Here is a 24,707-nt window from a genome sequence, read left to right as displayed (position 1 = left end):
GCACAGACAGTCTCAATGAGGATAGCCGAGCTGACTACACTGACTGTGCTAGGGGCAGACTCCACTAAGCTGGCAGGCTGGCTAAGTCATTGTGGAGTTAGAGCCCTGTCTATGTTTGTAGATAAGATGAGAGCAACCCTCCAGCTAGGATGGAGTCCGTCACTCCTCAGCAGACCAGTCTTGGTCCTGTTTGTGGGTGAGTCCCAGAAAGAGGGCCAATTATCTACAAATTATATATTTTGGGAGGGGCAGAAAACAGTTTTCAACCAGCGATTGAGTTGTGAGACTCTGCTGTAGAACTCATCCCTCCCCCTAACTGGGAGGGGGCCAGAGACAATTACTTGATGCCGAGACATCTTTCTATCTGATTTATACGCTGAAGCTATGTTGCGCTTGGTGACCTCTGACTGATTTAGTTTTAAGTCTAATACTATGGGTAATGGAGTCGCCAATGACCTAGGGTTTTCAATTTGTCAGAGCTAATGGTGGGAGGCTTCGCCATCTCAGACCCCTTAACGGGAGGAGGAGAGATCAGAGAAGGCTCGGCCTCTGACTCCGACTCGCTGCTTAATGGGGAGAACCGGTTGAAAGTTTGTCGGCTGAATGAGCGACACCGGTTGAGCATTCCTACAGCATTTCCTTCCAGGAGCCATAAGAAAATTGTCCTGCTGCGGGGACTGTGAGGGGATTTATATTACTATCTGTACTTATTGGTGGCACAGACTAGAGGTCGACCGATTAATCGGAATGGCCGATGGTTGATGATATTACTAGTTTATCTAGTGTGTCCTGCGTTGCATATAATCGATGCGGTGCGTATTCGCGAAAAAGGACTGTCGTTGCTCCAATGTGTACCTAACCATAAACATCAATGCCTTTCTTAAAATCGATACACACGTATATATTTTTAAACCTGCGTATTTAGTTAATATTGCATGCTAACATGACTCGTTGTGAACTGTGTGACCTGGCTCGTTGCTAACTGCAGACTATTTCTTCCTAACAAAGACAGCCAACTTCGCCAAATGGGGGATGATTTAACAAAAGCGCATTTGCGAAAAAAGCACAATCGTTGCACGCTTGTACCTAACCATAAACATCAATGCCTTTCTGAAAATCAATACACAGAAGTATATATTTTTAAACCTGCATATTTAGCTAAAAGAAATCCAGGTTAGCAGGCCATATTAACCAGGTGAAATTGTGTCACTTCTCTTGTGTTCATTGCACGCAGAGTCAGTGTATATGCAACAGTTTGGGCCGCCTAATTTGCCAGAAGTTTACGTAATTATGACATAACATTGAAGGTTGTGCAATGTAACAGCAATATCTAGACTTAGGGATGCAAACCGTTAGATAAAATACACAACGGTTCTGTATTTCACTGAAAGAATAAACGTTTTGATTTCGAAATTATAGTTTCCGGATTCGACCATATCAATGACCAAAGGCTCGTATTTCTATGTGTTATGTTATCATTAAGTCTATGATTTGATAGAGCAGTCTGACTGAGCGGTGGTAGGCAGCAGCAGGCTCGTAAGCATTCATTCAAACAGCACTTTCCTGCGTTTTGCCAGCAGCTCTTCGCAATGCTTCAAGCATTGCGCTGTTTATGACTTCAAGCCTATCAACTCCCGAGATTAGGCTGGTGTAACCGATGTGAAATGGCTAGCTAGTTAGCGGGGTGTGTGCTAATAGGGTTTCAAACGTCACTCTGAGACTTGGAGTAGTTGTTCCTCTTGCTCTGCAAGGGCCGCGGCTTTTGTGGAGCGATGGGTAACGCTGCTTCGAGGGTGGCTGTTGTCAATGTGTTCCTGGTTCGAGCCCAGGTAGGGGCGAGGAGAGGGAAGGAAGCTATACTGTTACACTGGCAATACTAAAGTGCCTATAAGAACATCCAATAGTCAAAGGTATATGAAATACAAATCGTATAGAGAGAAATAGTCCTATAATAACTACAACCTAAAACTTCTTACCTGGGAATATTGATGACTCATGTTAAAAGGAACCACCAGCTTTCATATGTTCTCATGTTCTGAGCAAGGAACTTAAACGTTAGCGTTTTTCCATGGCACATATTGCACTTTTACTTTCTTCTCCAACATTTTGTTTTTGCATTATTTAAACCAAATTGAACATGTTTCATTATTTATTTGAGGCTAAATTGATTTTATTGATGTATTATATTAAGTTAAAATAAGTGTTCATTCAGTATTGTTGTAATTGTCATTATTACAAATATATATTTTTTATTAAATCGGACGATTCTAATCGGTATCGGCTTTTTTTTGGGTCCTCCAATAATCGGTATCGGCGTTGAAAAATCATAATCGGTCAACCTCTAGCACAGACACTGTTTCATCCTTTCCTACAGTTAAATTACCCTTGCCTAGCGATTGCATCTGAAGCTGGGCTTGCAGCACGGCTATCCTCGCTATAAGGCGATCGTTCTCCTGTATATTATGAGTACATCGACTGCAATTAGAAGGCATAATGTTATTACTTAGCTTCGACTGGTGTAGGTCCTGATGAACCATGTCCAGATAAAGCATCGGGGGTGAAAAAGTTAAATGAAAGAATAGTTGAGCAAGGGGAAAAAAATATAAAACGGAAATTCAAAAGTAAAAACCAAGTTTTGAGGGAGTGTGCAATTGGCATGCTGACTGCAGGAATGTCCACCATAGCTGTTGCCAGAGAATGTGATGTTCATTTCTCTACCATAAGCCACTTCCACTGTTTTAGAGAATTTGGCAGTACGTCCAAAACACGCCTCACAACCGCAGACCACGTGTATGGCATCGTGTGGGCGAGTGGTTTGCTGATGTCAACGTTGTGAACATAGTGCCCCATGGTGGCGGTGGGGTTATGATATTGGCAGGCATAAGCTACGGACAATGAACACAATTGCATTTTATCGATGTCAATTTGAATGCGCAACAATACCTTGACGAGATCCTGAGGCCCGTTCGTTCTATCGGTTCGGTTGTGTGACGACCCTCCCACTCTGTCTGCCGAATTATTTCTCTTTCCTCTTGTTTTCCAATAGGATGTCGGTGGGCTGGGAGGGTCGTCAGCGAAATGGGACACACTTGGACTCAGGTGTGTCCCAGTATAAATGCACCTCTTCCCCATTCATTGGGGAGACTCTCTCCATGCAGACACAGACAGATTTTGGTTGTGGCTGTTTTGTTAGTTTGCTTTGGCACCTTTCAACACCCCTCATTATCACATGTATACACACGACCACTCACTTACATTACTGACTACACACACCCCATTGTTAATTGTATTTACTTTACTTCAGTTAAAGAAAAACAATATATTTATTATCTCCACGTTATCTCTCTTTTTGTTATGGGCTTTGAGCCGGTTCGTGACAGTTGCTAGAGATTTGACCCAGTCGTTCAGTCTTTTTGTTCTGTATCTGTGGACGCGACTCAGTTGTTTGTTCTAAATTTGCATTGCCATACTGGCTGGCAACGTTCTTATCCCTTACTTGCTAGCTAGCCAACTACGGCTAATTTACAGTCACGTCAAAAAGCCAGAATAACATCAAAGTACCCATATTTGCATCTGTTTATGCTTTTTTCTAGTGACTATTTGGATACATCCATAACAATGAGCTAATGTGGCGCGATAGAACATTTGCCCACTCGTCAGGACACTGTTATTCAGAGGTGCTAACACAATCACTTCAAACTGAAGCTGGAAAGCCTGCAAACTGCACTTCGTTTTGTGCCTAACACCCATGCCAATATATCCTCCAAACACCGGCATCTCTGGCATTATCACTTAAATGTCTAATGAGACTAGGCCCTGGCTGCACCTCCCTGTAGAGAGGGCTGTGCAAACTGAACCTGTTGTTTCTCTTAGCAGACAATGAGTTGATGCACACTATCACGTGAGTATGCTTGTGTTGTGTGTGTGTGTGCATGTTTGTACATTTTTTGGCTTAATCAGCAGTGCTGAGTTCTGGAATTCCTGTTCATCGCAGAGAGAGAAAGGGAAAAGGAGAAATGTAGTGAGGGGGTCAGAGCAGACCGTGTGAGCTTGAGAGATTCAGGGGAAGACAGAGGATATAAGAGGGTCCCATAGAAAGGGTATGTTATACAGATTGATAGGTATCTAGCTATATGAAGGACAGACATGAACATCATAGGTGAGCGAGGGTGCTGAGTCAGAGATCCAGAAGCTGACGGTTCTGCAGTGCACTCTGAAATGTCCTAAGCATTGTTGCTCTAGGACTAGACAGGTGTAGTTTTAAGCAAAGTGCCCCTGAAGAGCGCCATAGTTCTGAAATCTTTTCTGTATTTAGAAACGCATAAGAAAAGCATTCCAGCAACAGTATTTTATTCAAAGACAATTTGAACTTTTAGAAATGTAGCTAATTGATTGCACCCAAATTGACCATTTCAATTCATAGGATTTGTATAATATCTAATAAATATAGTACCCAACATCCAATTTGGACAATACATTTTTTGGGTTGTTCAAATCAGACCGGCAATAATAATCAAAATGACATACACTACCGTTCAAAAGTTTGGGGTCACTTAGACATTTCCTTGTTTTTGAAAGAAAAGCAAGAAGGCCAGCATCCAAGAGTCGCCTCGTCACTGTTGACGTTGAGGCTGCTGTTTTGCGGGTACTATTTAATGAAGCTGCCAGTTGAGGACTTTTGAGGCGTCTGTTTTTCAAACTAGACACTCTAATGTACTTGTCCTCTTGCTCGGTTGTGCACCGGGGCCTCCCACTGCTCTTTCTATTCTGGTTAGAAGCAGTTTGCACTGTTCTGTGAACGGAGTAGACACAGCGTTGTACAAGATCTTCAGTTTCTTAGCAATTTCTCGCATGGAATATGCTTCATTTCTCAGAACAAGAATAGACTGATGAGTTTGAAAAGAAAGGTCTTTGTTTCTGGCCATTTTGAGCCTGAAACCACAAATGCTGATGCTCCAGATACTCAACTAGTCTAAAGAAGGTCAGTTTTATTGCTTCTTTAATCAGCACCACAGTTTTCAATTGTGCTAACATAATTTCAAAAGGGTTTTATAATGATCAATTAGCCCTTTAAAATGATAAACTTGGATTAGCTAACACAACGTGCCATTGGAACACAGGAGTGAGTGATGGTTGCTGATAATGGGCCTCTGTACGCCTCTGTACGCCTATAACCATTAAAAAGCAGCCATTTCGAGCTACAATAGTCATTTACAAAATGTTTTTATTTCTTAAAATCTTTATTTAACTAGGCAAGGCAGTTAAGAACAAATTCTTACTTAAAAAAAAAGTGCTATACTTCAAAAACAAGGACATTTCTAAGTGATCCCAAACTTTTGAACGGTAGTGTATTACCCCCCCCCCCCCCCCCCCCCCCCGTCCCCATACTGCCCTTTCCCTGTGGGCCTGAAAGCAAAGAAAGTAAATAAGATGTTTTATTTATATAGGTATATAGATTTTGTTTGAATGTTTTGGCCTTTAGCTGAGATTATTTTTTAGAGTCAAGTATATTTTTCTAAGCCTCAATTGTTCCTTGACTAGCAGTATTCATTCTCACTGTCAAATTCTGTTACAATTACTATTAGAAGTTCTATCCGCTGGTGAATTGGGGGAGAGTGAGATTGCCATCTAAGAGCCAACATCTTTTTATGCGGCAGTGCTGTCTGCAGTGGTAAAAGTCTCTGAGATATTCAAGGGGCTATCATCGTTAAGTAACATATATGCAAATAACTGAATATTTAAATTCATGCACTTCAAAATTAATTTTGTGACTTTGACCCAGAAGCATTTAACTACAGGGCACTCCCACATCATATGAAGGAATGTGATATAATGGGATAATTGATCAATTCCATCATTGGAGGAGTTGCCTGATAATGTGTCTTTTCAAATCTTGGAATGTTCTCACCATTACTGTCCATGATATCGGCAAGGGTACAGATTCCACATTTGGAACATTGGGTGGGGGGGGGGGTGCAAAAGGATGCCCTCCAGATTGCAAGGAATTGTGAAATGTTGCGCCAAATTAGAAATTGTGAGAAATAATAGGACCGACGCATAGTTTACGTTGTTTAAGTGATAACAATGAAGACCACCTCTTCCAGGGCAATAGGAGACACCATATTTCTCTCTATATTCAGCCAGAGTAAAGAAGAATCATGTCTAAACAAATTTAGGATGTGGCGAAATGCTAGTGCCTGGAAATATAATTTAAAGTCCTCCTACGTCTTTTCCGCTTTGCAAGTTTAATTTTATCTGGGCTCATTTACCTTGCCATATACATTTTGAGACCGCACTATGGATTTTATCACAATAGCCAGAAGGTGGATACAAGGGAAGCATTGAACTACAGCAATTCAGTTATTCTCTTAACAATGATTTAAGGAATCCAAATAAATTGTCAAAGCCACCCACGGACCCCCCACACCAAGCCCACCCCAATAGTCAGTATACAGTATCAGTTCTCTATGGTTGACAAGTAGTATGAAGCTGCTGCTTGGAGTTTTGTTCATTCATATCATGTAATGGATTCTCAGTGAATTTGGTGACGTTTTTTCCCCCGTTTAGAGAAATTAGCCACTTGTCGTCGCTTGCATTATCCCCCATAATTTAATGTAAAAAGCACCAGGTTTTGCCAATTAAATGCAGCTGTTCCTGCTACTGCCACACCATTTTATCTATTTTGTTTATCAAATTGATTCCAACATGATTTGGGTAGAAAACCAGTAGCTTTTGCTCATGGTGAAAAATAAATTGTGTTAATCCTCAAGTCAAACCAGTCCTCTATGAAAGCAATTCAGTTTGTCTTTCTCTTAGCAACCTAATGCTTCAACCCAACTCTCCTTGAACAAATGGCAGTGCTCTGAGATGGCTATCCTTATGGTGCAATTATCATTTATCATATGTGACAACCCTAATATAATATTACAATTATAAACCATTGTATGGTAGGTATGTTTTTCAATAAAGTATTCAAATATATCTCTGTGTGTTTGGTGACATTTTCCATCAACGCAACCCAATACCTTTGCAAAAAACTATACAGTGTGTGTTTGGGACTTGTACCATTGAAGACCATTAGACCATAACATTGAAACGATTAGAACTTCTGTAGCCTAATGGTTTGCTTGTTCACCAGGAATGGTCTAACTAATCCAAACATTTTATTGAAGGGAATAAACCACACACACAGGCCGTTTCCTGGACACAGATGAAGTTTATTAGAAGGACAAAGTGAATTGCTTCCATGGAGGACTGGCTTGACGTGAGGATGACCACCCAATTTATTTTAATCATTAGCAAAAGCTATTGGTGTTCTACCCAAAGTTGCAAAGAAAATGTTGTGATCCATTTAACAAACACTTTGAGACTAGCAAAATGGACAAAAGGGTGTTGTGGGCAACTTCAATAGCAAAAAAAAAACATTCCCCATATTCACAGTGAATACATGACATAGTATGAAACGAGCATTTCGCTACACCCGCTTAACACGTATGTGACCAATGAAATTTGATTTGATACACCAAGCCGCAGCTTCATATTACTTGTCAAACATAGGAAACTGATGCTGTATACTGGCTGTTTGGGTGGGATTGGTGTAGGGGGTCCGTGGGTGGCTATTGACAACTTTTTGGAATTCCTCATGTCTTACTCATTGTTGGGAAGAAGTTTTGTCCAAATCGGATGTTGGGTATTATTATATTAATCATAATCAAATTAAAATGGCCAGTTTGGGTGCAATCAATTAGCTTAATTTCTCAGAGATCAAATGAAATTGAAAAAAATAATATTGCAGGAATGCTTATCTTATGTTTCTAACTACAGAAAAATCTGAGATGGTTGGTGCCGAAATCCTTTCTTTTGCTTTTTGAGGCTGAACATATAATGTATGCTGGAACGACCCGTATGTTAAAACCTGTTAAGGCTAGGGTGTGCTGTTGTCACTATTTATGGTAATTGTGTAAGTTTTGAAACGGCTTCCTACAATTCTTGATCGTACAATATGCATATTATTATTATTATTGGATAGAAAACAGTCTATAGTTTCTATAGGAGTTGAAATTTTGTCTCTAAGTGGAACAGAACTCATTCTACAGCAATTTCCCTGACATGGAGTCAGATTTCAGAAATGTTGGCCTCTGTTCTGGAGTCAGTTTTAAGGCCACTGTTATTCCTATGAGTATATGGACACTGCTTACGTCTTCCCCTGGATGCCTTTACGTGATGACGATTTGAATGGTGTCGATTGCACAATCACAGACACTATAAATGAAAAAACCCTGTATGTAGGAGCTCTTTTCTTGGTGCGTCATGCGCGCGGAGGATACCGACCCACTGTTTTTCCAAGCACTAGTGAAGCCAGTTATATTTCTCCGGTCATATTTCTACTCGTTATAGGAGTTAAAAACATCATAAGGTAGTTAATTTAAAGCGTTTTATAGCAATTTATATCCGTTTAGTGCGATTTTGGGACATTTATTTCTGAAACGCTGTGAATCTCTGGGCACGCTTCCAGTTCATGCCGAACGCAGTTGGCATTTCCACATGGCAAGAGGACAGCTTTCCACCAAAAGACGATTATACCCAAGAAAGGATGCTTCGCCCAAGATTCTGATGGAAGAACAGCTCAAAGTAGGAACAATTTATTATGATAAATCGTGTTTCTGTCGAAAAATGTTAGTGGCTTAGGACGCCATTTTTTTTGGCTTAGCTTCGCTTGGCGCTAACTGTATTGAAAAGTAAGGATAATTTAAAAAATGTAATTCCGCGATTGTATTAAGAATTAAATTGTCTATCAATCGCTGTCCACCCTATATTTTTTTGTCACGTTTATGAGTATTTATGTATACGACTAGATCACTGTCTAATATGGCGCACGAACATTTTCTCACCAGCTGGGCTACTTTTCTCATTGTCTAACCATGATTTTGGTGGCTAAATATGCACATTTTCGAACAAACTGTATATGTATGTTGTGATGTTACAGGAGTGTCATCTGAAGAATTCTGAGAAGGTTAGTGAAAAAATTAATATATTTTGGCGATGTTTACGTTATCGCTCTTTTTGGCTAGAATCAATGCTGGGGTAATGTTTGCACATGTGCTATGCTAATATAACGATTTATTGTGTTTTCGCTGTAAGACACTTAGAAAATCTGAAATATTGTCTGTATTCACAGGATCTGTGTCTTTCGATTAGTGTATGCTGTGTATTTTTACGAAATGTTTGATGATTAGTAGTTAGGTAAACACGTTGCTCATTGTAATTATTCTAGTCCATTTGTGACGGTGGGTGCAATTGTAACCTATGCCATCTACCTGAAATATGCACATTTTTCTAACAAAACCTATCCTATACCATAAATATGTTATCAGACTGTCATCTGATGACTTTTTTTCTTGGTTAGGGGCTATCAATATCTTAGTTTAGCCGAATTGGTGATAGCTACTGTTGTTGGTGGACAAAGTAAAGATGGTGGATTATGCTAATGTGTTTTTAGCTAATAGATTTACATCTTTACATATTGTGTCTTCCCTGTAAAACATTTTAAAAATCGGACATGTTGGCTGGATTCACAAGATCTGTGTCTTTCATTAGCTGTATTGGACTTTAATGTGTGAAAGTTAAATATTTAAAAAAAAAATTTTTTTTGAATTTTGTGGCTCTGCCTTTTCAGTGGGGGTGGGGGGGGTGTGCCGCTAGCGGAACGTGTGTCCTTGAAAGGCTAGATAGGCTATGTGTAATTGATCCTGATTGTATCCATAAGATGGAGAGTATAAGAGAGCCGGAGAAACGGTCATCATTGTGGACAGGTCTGCTAATCTATGGTTCCTGGAAAGTTATTACAGTACAGCCTCATTTAAACTCTTACACTCTTGTCAATCCGTCTCCCTCTAAGGCCTGATGGGATTACGATATGTTTTGACACATTTACTTAGTTTGCATGTCTTTGTGTTTGACCTACAGTTGTAGTTGGAAGTACACGATAGCCAAATACATTTAAACTCGGTTTTTCACAATTCCTGACATTTAATCCTAGTAAAAATGTCCTGTCTTAGGTCCATTAGGATCACCACTTTATTTTATGTAAAATGTCAGAATAATAGTAGGCCGATTTTATTTAATCTTTTATTTCTTTCATCACATTCCCAGTGGGTCAGAAGTTTACATGCACTCAATTAGTATTTGGTAGAATTGCCTTTTAAATTGTTTAACTTGGGTCAAATGTTTTGGGTAGCCTTCCACAAGCTTCCCACAATAAGTTGGGGGAATTTTGGCCCATTTCCTCCTGACAGAGCTGGTGTAACTGAGTCAGGTTTGTAGGTCTCCTTGCTCGCACACACTTTTTCAGTTATAACCATTTTCAATGGGATTGAGGTCAGGGCTTTGTGATGGCCATTCCAATACCTTGACTTTGTTGTTCTTAAGCCATTTTCCCACAACTTTGGAAGTATGCTTGGAGTCATTGTCCATTTGGAAGACCCATTTGCGACCAAGCTTTAACTTCCTGACTGATGTCTTGAGATGTTGCTTTAATATATCCACATAATTTTCCCTCCCTCATGATGCCATCTATTTTGTGAAGTGCACCAGTCCCTCCTGCAGCAAATCACCCCGGCAACATGATGCTGCCACCCCCATGCTTCACGGTTGGGATGTTGTTCTTCAGCTTGCAAGCATCCCCCCTTTTCCTCCAAACATAACAATGGTCATTATGGCCAAACAGTTCTATTTTTGTTTCATCAGACCAGAGGACATTTGTCCAAAAAGTACAATCTTTGTTCCCATGTGCAGTTGCAAACGTTGTCTGGCTTTTTTATGGCGGTTTTGGAGCAGTGACTTCTTCCTTGCTCAGCGGCCTTTCAGGTTATGTCAATATAGGACTTGTTTTACTATGGATCTAGATAATTTTGTACCTGTTTCCTCCAGCATCTTCACAGGGTCCTTTGCTGTTGTTCTGGGATTGATTTGCACTTTTCGCACCAAAGTACATTCATCTCTAGGAGAGAGAACGCGTCTCCTTCCTGAGCAGTATGACAGCTGCGTGGTCTCATGGTGTTTATACTTGCATACTATTGTTTGTACAGATGAACATGGTACCTTCAGGTGTTTGGAAATTGCTCCCAAGGAAGAACCAGACTTGTGGAGATCCACACACCTTTTTTTCTGAGGTCTTGGCTGATTTCTTATTGATTTTCCCATGATGTCAAGCAAACAGGCACTGAGTTTGAAGGTAGGCTTTGAAATACATCCACAGGTACACCTCCAATTGACTCAAATGATGTCAATTAGCCTATCAGAAGCTTCTAAAGCCATGACATAATTTTCTGGAATTTTCCAAGCTGCTAAAGGCACAGTCAACTTAGTGTATGTAAACTTCTGACCCACTAGAATTGTGATACAGTGAATTATAAGTGAAATAATCTGTCTGTAAACAATTGTTGGAAAAATTATTTTTGTCATGCATAGTGTAGATGTCCTAACCGACTTGCCAAACCTATAGTTTGTTAACAAGAAACTTGTGGAGTGGTTGAAAAACGATTTTTAATGACTAAGTGTATGTAAACTTCCGACTTAAACTGTACGTGGAGATGTGGTGTGGTTGTTAGACCATAAGTGTGGTTGTTATGGTCTTTCTTTTGCTGTGTTCCAGACGAGAAGCCCGTTCAGGAGGAGGACTGGGTGGTGTGCCAGCACGCTGAATGCCCCGACCGTCGACGAGCCTCGAAGGTAGGACACATCCTGGGATGGGCTGGTCTGTTTGAAGGCTCTATAGCCAAAACCATGGTCAAATAAATCCATGGCAAGGAGAGCTCGGTGTGTAACTTTACTTAATTTGGCTTGTCCCTTTGGACAGAACTCTTAAGGCTACATGAGGTGCAGCTTGAGTCCATAAGACCCCCCAAGCCTTTACCCCCCCCCCCCCCCCCCCCCCCCCATCGACATAGCCAGATACTATTGAAGCTCTCTATGGTGGGCCCCTGTTCCATACAACATGATCAGAGAGGAGCAGGGAGACCCCTTTTCTTCTGTTAGGTGTTGAGAGGGTGCGAGACGTGATGCTGTGTGTCTGGACACTAGACTGTGAAATGAATTATTCCTTTGAAGCCTTTCTGAAAATGGGACCATAGCCAGGCGGCCAGATGAACCAAAGCAGTGTCTGTCTCTAAGTCTGGTTGCTCGCCCTCCCCCCAACAGTCCACGTCACTAGAGCCCTTTCTGTCTGTATCAGCTGTATTTTTCCTTCAGTATCTGTGTCTGAGAGCAAGCGGCCCCTCCCTTTCACAAAAAATGGAAATGATGGACTGGAGTGAAAGAGGAGAAAATAAGAGAGAAGGGATGGAAAAGAGCGCAAAGATAGAGGATGATGACGTCACAGCACACAGAAAATAATAGTTATAGATAAGGCCAGTTATAGAAGCATACTATACAAAAAGTAGAATAAAGTCAAGTCACAAGTAGAGCTTAACCTGCATTAGCCTCCCAGTCGCTCAGCCTCTTCAGCTTCACATGTTATTGAGCAGAGCCTCCTCCTTTCCCTGGAAGATCAAAGCACCACTCTTCTCTTCCCCCACTCATGTTATAACAGGCAGCAAGGATCTTCTTCTGCAGGCCTTTTAGGATTTGGTTTGTAAAAGGTGAGCAAGAGAAGAGCCATGTACACAGTGGTTGAAGTGTCTACATTTATGTGTGTGTGTGTGTTGACCTATGCACCGGGGGAGGCTGGGTGACGTGTCTACATTTATGTGTGTGTTGACCGGTGCACCGGGGGAGGCTGGGTGAACTGTCTACTGTGTGTGTGTGTGTGTGTGTGTGTGTGTGTGTGTGTGTGTGTGTGTGTTGACCTATGCACCGGGGGAGGCTGGGTGAAGTGTCTACATTATGTGTGTGTTGACCTGTGGGGAGGGGAGGCCGGTCGGACTGACACTACCGGTCTCCTTGGCTGAGGTCACGGGCTGACGTTATGTAAAGAGATTAAGATGAGGCCTGTTAGTTATGGACAGGGGATTGGACTGGAATAGGAGGAGGGGGAGGATTGAGAAGATGGCTGGGGACTGGGGGGGGGGGGGGCTTGTTACCAACTGCAAGCAACAGCTCAGCCTCGATCTCTTCCCCACTCTTCTTTTTCTCTGACTTTTTCTGGCAGATTTCCATTGAATAAACCCTTAATTTGTCCAGTCAGCTGACAAAACTGTACCTGTCAGAGGATGACACCGCAAAGCCTTGTTCCCTCTCTTGTAAGCATTTGACTGTTAGTCTACACTTGTTGTTTACCAAGCATGTGACAAATACAATTTGATTTGATTGTGCTTATGTTGTTTTCAGTTGGCAGACAGAGCAGCAGAGAAAGGGCCATGAATCCAGTATGTCCCCAGGCTGTGACAGGTCTGGTCTTAGTCACCAGGGGTCACTAGTGAAGCAGCCTCATCGCTTGCTATTCCCTCTTGTTTCCTCTTTAAACTCTAATGGCCTGTATTGCACAAGCATTTGAGACATGATTAGAGCATTTTAAATATACACTTTGTATTATATCCAATGTAGTTTTAAATAAACTCGTCAAAGAAGCCATTTGACTTGCAACAGAAACATTCAACTTTTTATATTTAGTTTTAAGAGTATTTTAAGGAGTTTGAACTGAGCTGCTTCTAGCAACAGTTCTATACACTGAAGTCTCTTTCCTCACGTTATGTCTCCATTCCGTTTTGAGTATTCTTGGTCTTTATAGCTCTGGCTTTTGGTCTGACTGCATACTGTAGTATTTGATTAGTTTCCTTCTCCAGTTACTCCGATCCTCAAAGACAGTGTGTCTGTTCCAGTTGCAGCATGAGCCCTGGCTGGTGTGGCGGGAGTTGAGTTCACCTGTCCTGTTCACTGAATCAATCCAGGCTGTTCTGTGGTATTGGCAGTGCCTACTATAGCTGTCTACGAGTCGGCTCATCATCACATTATTCAACACTACCTGTACTGAGGTGAGCCTTAAATGCTTTAATGTGTTTCCATAGGGTTTGAACATAATGTGAACCTTGTTGTAGTCTGTGACAGCCCCCTCGTTGTTATTTATTGTTACTTCTTTTACTTTAGTTTATTTAGTAAATATTTTTTTAACTCTTATTTTCTTAACAGCATTTTTATTTTATTTTTTGTGAATGTTTTTCCGGCCGATAGCTACGCCTTAGCCCTAAATTAATATTGAACCGACTGATTGTGCTGTGGGGGTTAAGCAGCCCCAGTAGACGTCTTGTTACATACAGTAAGTAGATGAGGAGACCAGTCTGAGCTCGCTCTGGGACACAGGTCTCTCACATATACACCCCTCCCCCTCTCAGTCACTACGGGACAGGACCAGACAGGGCCCCTAAAGGTGTGGGTTCCCATGGCAACGTGCCCTACCTAGGACAAACAGCTGTAGGGAGGGAGGGAGAATGGATGGATGGATGGAAGGGGAAGAGGTGGGGCAGACAGGAAGAGGAGGAGAGAAGTTTCAATCAGCTGACTGACTTATTTTCTTGCTCTTTTTTTTCCACTCTTCATTATTTCTTCTTGGTTTCGTTTCATTGGTTTCACTTGGTGGGTTTCCATATTTCTTCCTGTCCCTCGTGTATCTATTTTAAGACTACCTCTCTGAGGTTGTTTTCTATGGATGTAATATTTTCCACGCGTTAAAGCTATTTACTAATGAAACAACCCCTGCAGCTTCCAGCAGAATTCATGATATAAATAATTGTTGTAAAATTGTCAAAAGCCACTGTCAGCAATTCAACACTTTGATCTACACTGAGTATACCAAACTGGCACCTACTATCATATCCTGTTCAAAGGCACTTATATATTTTGTCTTGCCCATTCACACTCTGAATGGCACATATACTGTACACAATACATGTCTCGAGGCTTAAAAGGTCTCCTCCCCTTCATCTACACTGATTGAAATGGATTTATGGATGTCATGGAAAGGGCAGGTGTTCTGTCCATGACAGGTGTTGACAGGTGCTCTTAATGTTTTGTACACTCAGTGTATATAGCGAGACTGAAACCCAGGAATTGAAGCTCTATTTCCAGGTACAGCATTCACTCTAAGTTTGGTGTAGTTCTCTAGGTTTGGTAAGTTAGTCACGTACAGAGGTGTTAAAGCTGTCTGTACTGGGGTACATAATGATGCTTCCATTGCCTGCTTGGCTCTCTTCAGGCAAGAGTCTGGCTGTAGTCTCATGGACGGATTAGAGGACTATTTAAAGCAGCTGTGCTCATCCCTTTAATGTTCATCCTGCCCTTTCTCCTTCTTTCTTTGTCTTTTTTTGTTCTGGGATAATGAGGAACACCGTCTGTTTGAAAAGGTCTTGGACCTGAGGGGAGCAGCCAACACTGGAGCATGATTTATAGATGTACTCTGAATAATGGGAAGTGGAGTTATCTCGCGCTGTGTGTGTGAGTGCATTTGCACGTGTGTGTATGTGCGTTTGTATGCATGTTGGCACGTGTGTGTGTGTGTGTGTGTGTGTGTGTGTGTGTGTATAGGCATACCCATGTGCAAACCCTTTCATATCCATTTAAAAGTAGCCCAAAATTCTACATGCTTAGAGTACTGTGTCGTGGCTGCCTTGGGCTGTTGATTTGTGAATACACACATACTTCTACCATCCCGTTGGTCACTTCGCTATGGTGATTCATATCACTTGGAGCATTAAAATATCTGAATAACTCACTCTTGATTGTCATGCGTATATTCCTCACAGCTTGTATTGCCGTTATATAACGAGCACCAAAATCGATATAGCTTAAGTAGACAAGTTAATGAGTCGAAATGAGAGAGCACAGAGTCTGCGAGGGGTTCCTGAGAAGGAAGGATGACCTCACTTTCTGTGTAAGAGCCCAGAGGAAAGTTTTCCCTGTATGAGAAGGCAGATGTTTTGTCCCTTATGGCACCCTATTCCCTATTTAGTGCACTACTTTTGACTACGCCCCATATGGGTCTGTTCAAAAGTAGTGCACTGCATAGGGAATAGGGTGCCAATTGGGATTCACAAGAGTAACTGCTGCTGGCATGGGTGGGCTCTGCTGTGGTGGGACTGGGATGTTAGACTCCCAAGCAGGATTTGGCCATTGGGATTGCTAGGCTAATGGTTTTTCAATGTGAAGTACATAGAGAAAGTTAAGTGCGGGGTCTTTGATATGCCTGTTAGACTGGCACTTCAATCATCTTTACAGGGAAACCAATAATGCTAATGATAGCTTTTACATTAATTTCATCCCATTTTCTTTTTTTACCGGATGTGATTTATGGAAACGTATGGGGCAACAGAATTGAAGTATTTCCACGTCATAGGCTACATCTCACTTATTTGACACTGTAGTATGGTTGGATTGGCTGAGGACATGAAAGCATTTGCTATCTATGAAGTGATTTCATCCCATAAAGTGCAGGCTATAAGCTCCTCAATGACAAAACTAATAGTTAATGCATTTAAAATGTGCTGTATCGTATTTTGCACGCCAGTGGATATACTACTTCAGGTAGCATTACTGTATGATAATCCACTTAATCATTGCTGTGTAAATTATGAACACAGGCACGTACACATAGGGTGATTTGGGTAAAGACTGGTGGAGGCTATAGCCAATCATGAAGCAGTGGGTGAAGTGCGACCTTGTACATCCGTACAGGATCGTCCAGGATGAGTATAATAATTTATAGGCATACCTGTGTAGACTGAGGTTGTAAGGAGAGGCCTTTGCGGTCTGTTTTGGTAAAGGACAGTGTAGAGAAGGGTTGGGCAATTTCATTTTACCCTGCAAGGCAAAGCAGTTACACAGCTGATTCAACTAATAAAGTATTCATTGAAGACTGAGTAATTGTATAGGTGTGTGTGATAAAGTTGAGCCCTATAGAGAAGTCCTAATGGGATAAATGGTGGGTTCCCCTGCTTGAGGGAGAGTCCCAGTGTTAGTCCACAGCAGAACTAGAATCACAGTCAGCCTCAGAAACAAGCTACAACAAGCTTTTTACTCCACAGAACTCCATTGCACAGTCTTCATCACCTATGAGCCAATCACAGAGCTTGTTATACTGTACTTTTCCATGACTCTTTTGAAGTGGTCATAGTGAATGAAGGTGTTTTCAAAGTAGTCCCAGATACCATCAGAATACTGCTGAAAATAGTTGTATCTCGTTCTCAGTGACAGTGTCAGGTTTCTATTGAAGTGTGTTTTTCTTGGAATTCTTTTGGAAAGTGACTAGAACTCTGACATCAGAAGTCAGGGATGGGCAACTTTGATTTTAAATTAAAAAAAAAGATAAATTATTTAACCTTTATTTAACTATGCAAGTGAGTTAAGAACAAATTCTTATTTACAATGACGGCCTACCCGGGAACAGTGGGTTAACTCGCTTGTTCAGGGGCAGAATGACAGATTTTTACCTCAGCTCGGGGATTCGATCCAGCAACCTTTCGGTTACTGGCCCAATGCGCTAACCACTAGGCCCTTTGACGGGGGTGGGGGCCACAAAAAATCTGAACCCACATCCATCCTATGAAATGTCGAGAAAATGTTGCAGTTTTAAACTTTAAACAATTCTAAACATTTTGCCATGGGGCGAAGATTTTTCTAAAGATTTTGCCATTTTAGAACTAATTTCATGCAATTCTACTCAGGTCGCCTTGGGGGAGAGAGGTAAATTAGCTGTTATATGAGTGAGACTGCCTAACAAAATCAATTGGGGCTCCATGGCCGGTAATTCGACCATGATAACAAGTTTAAATAGCTGTCCGCTAAACTCATTTAGTAATCTAAATGTTAGCTGACATGGATAATTGAGTGACTATCAGTGACTGACATAACGAGGAAAAACTGCTGATGCACAACCAAATGTCAAAAATGCACCTTGTGAATTCTACTATTCTAACCCCTTAAGAATTAAAATAACAGCTGATCAAGCTATGAAGACAGTTATCAGATTGAAATTCATCTGCTGCTCTTCCTGGAGATATTTACCTTGTTTAGTAGTAGACTTGTGTACCAACGTCACATAGAATTTCATTGCAATGCAGAAAAGAAAGGGGATGGCCCTGTATGTCGGTATATAGAAACTAGGCCTAAGGCATTTGTTTTGCATCCAACAATAACAAACATGTAGTGTGATGCGTGCCGATCGGTAAATGTCTTGTCAGGAAGGTATTCAGAGCCAGAAGGAGGTCCCCGTGACGATGGTGACGCCAACCCTAAGCCCCATGGGTCTCTTTGACAGGAAGCAGACAGCACAATAACAGGAAGAGGGCACCTGACCAACCGACACTCCAATGGAAATAGCCTTGGGCTGAAAGGGAGTCCGGGACAACCAATATAACTGCCTACTTCAAAGACTTTTTAAACAAAGCCCCTAGTGGTGAGATGATGGGTTGAAACAACATAAATCCAAATCCCTCCTCACATGCAAGGCTCTGCTCCTCTTCATTGCAAACCAAACTAAAGCCTGTATAATTGTTTTTTTGCACTGATTTCTGAGGGAGGGAGTCTACAGGGCGGCTGAAGCTAATGAACTCTTTAAGAATGACTGTGTGACGGCCTGTCTGCTTTCAATTAGGAGGAACAGTTCGCTAGATTGTCTCCCAAATCCAAAACATGTTATTATTGCGGATAAGATGAGTAATAGTAGGCAAATCTTTAAATAAGTTGAATTAACTCATGAACGAAACAAACAACCTCTGGAACTTCCAACATAATTCATGATGAAATAATTAGGCAATATTTCTCCTTTTGTCACCCTTCTCGCTCGCTCTGTACTTTCTACATACCTTTTTTGCTCCGTTTGATCTCTTTTTGTTTTGACATTTGTCTGTCTCTTGAACTCACCTTATGAGAATTTCCTGGCTTCTAGGTCAGGGAGGCTTTAATGCCAAGGTCAGGCATCAAGGAAAGGTCTCCTCTATACACAGTACACACTCCCCCTCTCCTCCCCAACAATGGCATTGCCGCTAGAGACTAATCCTTCAGGGTAATTGCTTGACTGCCACTCCCTGTTTTTAAATATAGACTGCTGTAATTGAGGTTGGCAACAGGGGGTGGTGGGGTGGGCGGTGCACCAGTACTTCGACTTGTTTTGAACAGGAGAGATTAGAGGGGACAGAGGAGAGATGAGTTTGGCTTTCCAACCGAACAGAATAGACCCCTCACCAAACTGTGCCTCCAGCCATGGAGTCCTGAATAGATTTTCTGAGCTGGTTAATTGTAGAGGACTTAAATGAGGCTCATATAGTAGGCTTAGGTTGAATGACAAAACAGAGAGCAGTGTACTGGCCCATGTTTGTGGACAGGACAGCACTGTAGACCCAGCGAAGACATGGGAATGAAGGAGGCAGTAGTGTCCGATACTACAGCCATCAGCAGTTTTAACAGTATTGCGGTTAACGTCCATGTATGGGAGGCTCCTAGGTTAAGAATATTCCAAAATCATGTCTTCAAGATTGAAATCATATAAGCAACTGTTTATTTATTTTTTATCTGAAAAGTAAACAAGTGCAGTTCTCCAACACTTCTCACACATTTCCTCCCATTGATAAGAACTAATTTTACTACATAGGCGCAAACCACTAAAAACACCTCCCCCACTTATTTTCCTGTCAGCGCTTTTTAAAGCACATCTAATCCGTCCTCTGACCTTTGACTCCTGACCTCTGTGTCACAACACATGGACAAATTGGAGCTGAATACGGAGCAAGATAGACAAGGGTAGAGAGAACCAAATAAATAGTGGGAATGCCGTTCTAGTAATTCCTTTTCTTTGACGAGAAGCAGTGACAAAGCTGACTAACTTATATTACAGGCTCCTGGGTGGGGGGGGGGACATTAGGTGTTTAGAATAAGGACTGGTTTCTATACAAGTCAGTTGGTGGGTCAGCCCAGCGTGTGTGCTTGTAGGTCTGTGACTGGCTAGGCTGAGGCTCAGAGGCTGACGGTGGTGTAATGTGCGTCAGGGGCGTGTATCGTAAACACAGCAGAGGCAGCCACAGCTCACATGCTCATTCTAGGTGATTCTTCACGAAACTAGAACAAAACCGGACCATTTTGGGTATTTTCATGAAATGTAATCCATAGAAGGGACCTTTGGAAGAAGGATTGTTGACATATATTTTACATGTTGACATGTTGTATCTTAAAGCATCATTGGAAAACACTTGGCGAGGGGTCTGGTGGTCCTCCCCCAGAATTTTTTTGGGGCATGTAATGCCTTTTTACACAATCCAATATGTCGTCTCTATTTAGAAGAAAGTAAGCAAAAATTCCTACAGTCATCAAGCTAGGTAAGAGATCATTATTAAATATGTTTAAGTGATTAACAAGACTGAACTAGATCAAAAGTAATTAAATAATACATATTGTGTTGCACCTTTAACCAATAGCCTAACAAATGAACAAGTCTTGAGAAAATACAGACTTTTCATTGTTTTTATTAAGGAATCCTCTCAAATTTGACAGCCCGAGCCGCCTACCCGCCGGATCCCAGTCTAGTCAATAACTCAACTCTCTCCCAACACATTTTCCTTAACAGTTCACACCTTATTTTTTTCATTCCCTAAGGGAAAGGTAAAAATCAAAAGCACATATGGTGCCTTCGGAATGTATTCAGACCCCTTGACTTTTTCCAGATTTTGTTACGTAACAGCCTTATTCTAAAATGGACTAAATACAAAGAAATCCTCAGCAATATACACACAATACCCCATAATGACAAAGCGAAAACAGGTTTTTAGAAATTGTTTAAAATGTATCAAAAATAAACAACAAACACCTTATTTACATACGTTTTCAGACCCTTTGCTATGAGACTAGAAATTGAGCTCCGGTGCATCCTGTTTACATTGATCATGCTTGATGTTTATACAACTTGATTGGAGTCCACCTGTGGTCAATTCAATTGATTAGACATTATTTGGAAAGACTATATAAGGCCCCACAGTTGACAGTGTATGTCAGAGCAAAAACCAAGCCATGAGGCCGAAGGAATTGTCAGTAGAACTCTGAGACAGGATTGTCACGAGGCACAGATCTGGGGAAGGGTACCAAAACGTTTCTGCAGCATTGAAGCTCCCCAAGAACACACTGGCCTCATTTAAGAATGAAGACTCTCAGACCATGACAAACAAGGTTCTCTGGTCTGATGAAACCAAGATTGAACTCTTTGGCCTGAATGCCAAGTGTCATGTCTGGAGTAAACCTGGCATCATCCCTATGGTGAAGCATGGTGGTTGCAGCAGCATGCTGTGGGGACTGTGAGACTAGTTAGGATCGAGGCAAATATGAACGAAGCAAAGTACAGAGAGGACCTTGATGAAAACCTGCTCTAGAGCACTCAGGACCTCAGACTGAAGTGAAGGGTCATCTTCCAACAACCCTAAGCACACACCCAAAACAACGCAGCATTGGCTTCGGGACAAGTTTCAATGTCCTTGAGGGGCCCGGACTTGAACCCGATCGAATATCTCTGGAGACACCTGAAAATAGCTGTGCAGCAACGCTCCCCAGCCAACCTGACAGAGCTTGAGAGGATATGCAGAGAAGAATGGGAGAAACTCCCCAAATACAGATGTGCCAAGCTTGTAGCATCATACCCAAGAAGACTTGCAGCTGTAATCGCTGCCAAATGTGCTTTAAATAAGTACTGAGTAAATGGTCTGAATACGTACAGTACCAGTCAAAGGTTTGGACACACCTACTCATTTATTTTTCTATCAAAACTATGAAATAACACGTATGGAATCATGTAGTAACCAAAAAAGTGTATGTCTTATATTTGAGATTCTTCAAAGTAGCCACCCTTTGCCTTGATGACAGCTTTGCAGACTCTCTTATTCGACAATGTAGAAAATAGTAAAAATTAAGAAAAACCCTTGAATGAGTAGGTGTCCAAACCTTTGACTGGTACTGTACGTTGACACAGAAACAGCAAATCCTCCATAGAAATTAATCTCATAGGACTAATTGTAGAGCTCTTTTTACTTGCAGACAATATACAGTAGCTGGATCCCCCCGTACTGTCCTTAGCGGTCCACCACCCTGCAGCGCCCCAACCCAACACACCCCACTCAGCTTGAGGATCTTAGTGAAACATTTCTTATTGGTTTCGGGTGTGTTAGGCCAAGGCCAGAGTGACCTACAGGACGGCAGACCTAAATAGGTATCTCGCCTGACATGGGCATGTTTTCAATAGACTGTCGTCGTACTGTATTCCATATAAGTCATCCAGACCTAATGAAAGTTGCCCAGTATACCCTTAGTCTTGTAGTAAATCAAATCTAGTGATACATAACTTGACATTGTGGGAGGATAACCAACCTTCCAATTAATGACAATGCACTTCTTAGCCGCTATAAATGCTTGGTTACACAGTTTCTTCAGATAAGTCTCCAGTATCAACATTTCCAAGCAAAAAAAACGGAGAAGGGAGAATCTGTAGACATGCTGAGATAAAAGAACAACTCTTTGCCAGAATTCAGCCAGCCTTCACAAGAACCAAAACATATGCAAATATGACCCATTTTGTGTTTTACACATCCAAATTCAAATCAAATGTTATTGGTCACATACACATGGTTAGCAGATGTTATTGTGAGTGTAGCGGAATGCTTGTGCTTCTGGTTCCGACAGTGCAACAATATCTAACAAGCAATCTAACAATTCCACAACTATGTAATACATACAAATCTAAGTAAAGGGATGCAATAAGAATGTATCAATCTATGGATGAGCAATGACAGAGCGGCATAGGCAAGATGCAGTAGATGGAATAATGTTTATAGATATAAGTAATGCAAGATATGTAAACATTAGTAAAGTGGCATTGTTTAAAGTGACTAGTGATCCGTTTATTGAAGTGGCCAGTGATTTAAAGTCTATGTATATAGGGCAGCAGCCTCTGTGCTTGTGATGGCTATTTAACAGTCTGATAGCCTTGAGATTGAAAAAACGCTTCGGTCTCCCAGTCCCAGATTGATGCACCTGTACTGACCTTGCCTTCTGGATGGTAGCTGGTTGAACAGGCAGTGGCTTGGGTGGTTGTTGTCCTTGATGATCTTTTTGGCCTTCCTGTGACATCAGGTGCTATAGGTGTTCTGGAGGGCAAGTAGTTTGCCCTTGGTGATGCGTTGTGCAGACCGCACCACCCTCTGGAGAGCCTTGCAGTTGTGGCCGGTGAAGTTGACGTACCAGGCGGTGATACAGCCCGACAGGATGCTCTCAATTGTGCATCTAAAAGTTTGTGGGGTTTTAGGTGACAAGCCAAATTTCTTCAGCCTCCTGAGGTTGAAGAGGTGCTATTGCGCCTTCACCACACAGTCTGTGTGAGTGGACCGTTTAAGTTTGTCCATGATGCGTTCGCTGAGGAACTTGAAACTTTCCACCTTCTCCACTGTTGTCCCATATATGTGGATAAGGGGGTGCTCTGCTGTTTCCTGAAGTCCACGATCATCTCCTTTGTTTTGTTGACGAGTGAGAGGTTGTTTTCCTGACACCACATTCCAAGAACCCTCACCACCTCCCTGTAGGCTCTCGTCGTTGGTAATCAAGCCTACTACTGTTGTCGTCTGCAAACTTGATTGAGTTAGAGGCGTGCATGGCCAGGCAGTCATGGGTGAACAGGGAGTACAGGAGGGGCCTGAGCGCGCACCCTTGTGGGGCCCCAGTGTTGAGGATCAGTGAAGTGGAGATGTTGGTTCCTACCTTCACCACCTGGGGGCGACCCGTCAAAGTCCAGGACCCAATTGCACAAGGCGGGGTTGAGACCCAGGGCCTCAAGTTTAATGATGTGTTTGGAGGGGTACTATGGTGTTGAATGCTGAGCTGTAGTCAATGAACAGCATTCTTACATAGGTATTCCTCTTGTCCAGATGGGATAGGGCAGTGTGATGGCGATTGCATCGTCTGTGAACCTATTGGGGCGGTATGCAAATTGAAGTGGGTCTAGGGTGACAGGTAAGGTGGAGGTGATGTGATCCTTGACATTTTTGTTTTACTTGTTTTGTATCATTGGGAAAAGCCTCTATCAGCCCTTGATACAGTTTGGAAATTAACTTTGGATGTTTGTCAGACTGCCGTAAATAGCACCTGGCTTGTCCAGTGTTTGCCGCACAGAGAGCGTAGTGTTGTATCTGCAAAAATTCACCTCACCTCCATAAGACTGGTCTTCCCTGGCTGCCTGACCCTGCTGAGACATGTCACCATCTGATCCTCCTAAAATAAGGCATGACAAATAATTACCTGGGTGTATATTTATACATTATATTATTCAAGAATAGAATCAATGGTTCAATAATTGAAATTCATATTATTCCCAAATCCCAGACTGTAGCTTTGCTTAAGCTGCTGTCCTGAAGCTACTATAGGTATACCCAACAATTCAAGATGGAACTTTGTATCATTCACTGATATTGTTAATATACAGCAAAATTCACCTGAGCTCCGTAGACTGGTCTTCCTTGGCTGTCTGACCCTGCTGGTACCCCTGTCACCAACTGATGCTGCTAAGACATGATGAGCATAGGGTTGTGTACTGACTGCGCTAGAGGGTTGCATACCCGGGGGATGCCTCCGGGACATGCAGGTCCAGACAGAGATCATTGTGGCGTGGTCTGCATTTCTCAGGCTGCCAGCAAGAGCACAGATTATTTGTAAATAGTCCTCTTTTCTGCTTTGTGTGCGTTAGCCTACCTATTGTA

General features: G+C 41.9%; 1 protein-coding gene across 1 annotated transcript in view; it reads left to right on the top strand.

The window, feature by feature from the left end:
- LOC129829779 (pleckstrin homology domain-containing family G member 5-like) overlaps window positions 1-24,707 on the top strand; it is a 108,015-nt gene that overhangs the window by 30,813 nt on the left and 52,495 nt on the right. Inside the window, exon 2 of the mRNA XM_055891687.1 lies at window positions 11,654-11,730. Coding sequence (XP_055747662.1) covers window positions 11,654-11,730 — 77 coding nt within the window. The remainder of the gene's footprint in view (window positions 1-11,653; window positions 11,731-24,707) is intronic.

This window comes from Salvelinus fontinalis, chromosome 31, assembly GCF_029448725.1.
Source record: "Salvelinus fontinalis isolate EN_2023a chromosome 31, ASM2944872v1, whole genome shotgun sequence".
In the NCBI taxonomy this organism is placed as follows: Eukaryota; Metazoa; Chordata; class Actinopteri; order Salmoniformes; family Salmonidae; genus Salvelinus; species Salvelinus fontinalis.
Note: the sequence above shows the minus strand (reverse complement) of the source record. Positions and strands in the feature narration are given on the sequence as shown.